Here is a 2,884-nt window from a genome sequence, read left to right on the forward strand (position 1 = left end):
GCCATCTGGCTGAGAAGCAAAAAAGCCCACATGGAAGAAGCACACCAGCCTGTGTGGTCATGAGGTGTTGATGGGATCAGCTGTCAGGCATCAAAGACCCAGAACAAAAAAATCATATCCGTATGAATGAGGGGAAGTGTGGAGTGGGGACCCAAAGCCCATCTGTAGACAACTGAACATCCCCTACGGAAGGGTCTTGGGAAGGAGATGAGCCAGTCAGGGTGCAGTGTAGCAACAAAGAAACAGAACGTTTCTCTAGTTCTTTAATGCTTCCTCCCCCCACTAGCATGATCCCAATTCTACCTTACAAATCTGGCTAGACCAGAGCATGTACACTGGTACAGATCAGAGCTGGAAACACAGGGAATCCAGGACAGATAAACCCCTCAGGATCGATAATGAGAGTGGTGATATCAGGAGGGGAAGGGGAAGGTGGGGATAAGGGTGAAGAAAGGAGGAACCGCTCACAATGATCTACATCTAACCCCCTCCCAGTGGGAGGTACAACAGAAAAGTGGGTGAACGGAGACATCCGTCAGGGTAAGACAGGGCACCCACGCACGCTGTGCCAGGTCCCATGGTCATCCTTTGGAGTGGGTCAGCCCCCAGAGGGCACGCTCCACCCACCCTGCAGTTTGGGACGTGGTCACGGGGAGCCCTGGCCACCCTGACCGGTTCCCTGCTATCCACTCCTGGTTAGCTGGGGCCCAGTCCTCGCCTCCACGGGCCCAGTATTGTTGCACAAGTTGGGGAAGGGCGGGGACAGGATCCGATTTCTGCCGCGCAAAAGAAAAGCCAAACATGGGCAGAAAGTCCACCAAACTGCCCCTGAGAGAGCGAGCCCTTCCTGCCACCCCCTCAGCCTCCTGCCACACCAGGTGCCAACTCCGGTGGCCGACCCCACCACTGCTGCCCACCCAGCCATTTCCAGTCCAGTGGCCAGCCCTCTTTGATCCTCCACTGAGTGCAGCCATCCACCTCAACCCGCTGGACAATTCCTGGGGTCCGAGAGACCCAGCCTCCCCCGACTGTGCACCCTGACGGGCACTGACTTCCCAACAGCCCACATTTCTTTACCTGCCCTTTAGCTCCTGGGACCCCTCACCTGGAGCAGCAGTATCACCGATAACCGACCCCTGCCCCCAATGCAGAGAAATCCCAGGCCATGGTTGAATTAGCTGGGATGACCCTCACTAGCTTCTCATCACCTTTTTTAATACAGAACCAAGAAGGCCTATCGCCCCAGAGGCTTAGAAGTACCTACAAACACTTGGCCCCCCAGGGACCCCTTGATCCCACACAGTGGGCAGCTCAATTGTCCCCGGATGTCTGGCCAAAGTGGGACTTCTGTCCTCTGGAGGGGCGGGTCGCCCCGACCCAGTCTGGGGCGGCCCGTTTACAGGGGCTCCATCTTGCAGGGCGGAAGCCCACAGATAGGTCAAAGCCAGCACGGGACGCCAGAAGTCCAGAGAACGCCCTGGAGATGACTGTGGGCGGCCCTGGGAGGTGTATCACATCTACGCCCCAGTGGACCCAGAGGAATCCCCCCCCCCTCGCTCAACTCCCTAACTCTGAGTGCGTGGTCCAGCTGGCCCCCCAACGTCAGGAGCAAGGTCCAGTGCCTGGAAGGCTTGGGTGGCATGGGCATCACCCAGTTAGTAGAAGTGGCCCGTAAGGTGCCCAACAACTGAGACGAGGAGGCCCAAATACCTCCGGCTCTAGAGCCAGACGGGATGGATGCATCCCTCCCCAAAGCCGTCCTGCGGCAGCCGGGCCGGGGAGTGTCTCTGTCTGAATGGGGCCAGCCCTGCGAGGACCACCACAGAGTAGTCGCTCCCTGGACACCACGTTTCACACAGAAGGCAAAGCCTCTGTATGCTCCCTGGGGATGGGGTGGGGGGTGGTGGGGGGTGGCAGGCAGCACCCCTTTCAAGTGGACGCAGGCTCAAGATCAAGCCTTCAGTGACGTAAAACGGGCTCGGTCTGCCGGACACTCACTGACATGCCCAGAGCTGACGGGGTACCGTTACCTGCTGGTAAGGGTCCCCACTTTCTGCAGATGGTAAAGGCAGACCCACCTGCACAGAGAAGGCCTGAGAGGTGACCCAATATCTCCTCCACAAAATCATCCCCCGGTACGGAATGTCCCGGACTATGGGAAGTGGCAATGGACACATTGTAACACAGGTGGCCCAACAACTACCACTCTCTTGGGGAGAAAGTGGAACTTAACCCGTGGCCTACCACCCTCAGAGCTCAGGGAGGGCAGAGAGCATGGAGCCAACCCTGAAGGCCACAGTGGGAAAGTTTTGCCAGGAAACTGGACACCAATGGCCCAAGGCCCTGCCTTTGCCCTGCTCTTGGCTTAGTGCACCCCGGGCCCAGCAGATTCTCTCTGTTTAAAATAATGTTTGGGAGACCCATCCAGAGTAAGGCAATTCAGGGGTGACCCCAGTGCCCTGGGGTTGCAGGGCCTGAAGGGTTCCAAGCCGTGGAAGCTGCCCTCAGAAACACCCCACACCCTGCTAGGTGGGTGTCAGGGCCCCTTGGGAAGCCCAGGCCACCCTTTTCAGTCCGCTGACCCGGAGTGGATGAAAAGCCGGAAACAGGAACCCGTAACGCCAGCATGCATTGGGCCCCACACGGTAATGTTGGTAACCCCAACTGTTGTCAAAGTTACAGGAAACACCCTGTGGATCCATCACGTCCAAGCCAGAACCTCATTCCCCAGCTACCCCCATGGGGACTGCCAGCCGGCCGGACTCATTGGAGCCCAAACTGACCCTGAGCTGAGCTACCTGCTGGGAAAGGCTACCACCCTGCCCTGGTCACAGAACCAGAGGCTGCCTAAGTTTCTGCACGCCCGAGGCTCTGCTCTGCAGAG

At 58.2% G+C, this 2,884-nt stretch overlaps 1 protein-coding gene across 1 annotated transcript in view; it reads right to left on the reverse strand.

The window, feature by feature from the left end:
* CAPN11 (calpain 11) overlaps positions 1-2,884 on the reverse strand; it is a 16,217-nt gene that overhangs the window by 4,430 nt on the left and 8,903 nt on the right. Inside the window, exon 11 of the mRNA XM_045294761.1 lies at positions 2,003-2,078. Coding sequence (XP_045150696.1) covers positions 2,003-2,078 — 76 coding nt within the window. The remainder of the gene's footprint in view (positions 1-2,002; positions 2,079-2,884) is intronic.

Source organism: Echinops telfairi, unplaced genomic scaffold (assembly GCF_000313985.2).
Source record: "Echinops telfairi isolate 266 unplaced genomic scaffold, ASM31398v2 ScPeMD7_3533;HRSCAF=4204_1, whole genome shotgun sequence".
Lineage (NCBI taxonomy): Eukaryota > Metazoa > Chordata > Mammalia > Afrosoricida > Tenrecidae > Echinops > Echinops telfairi.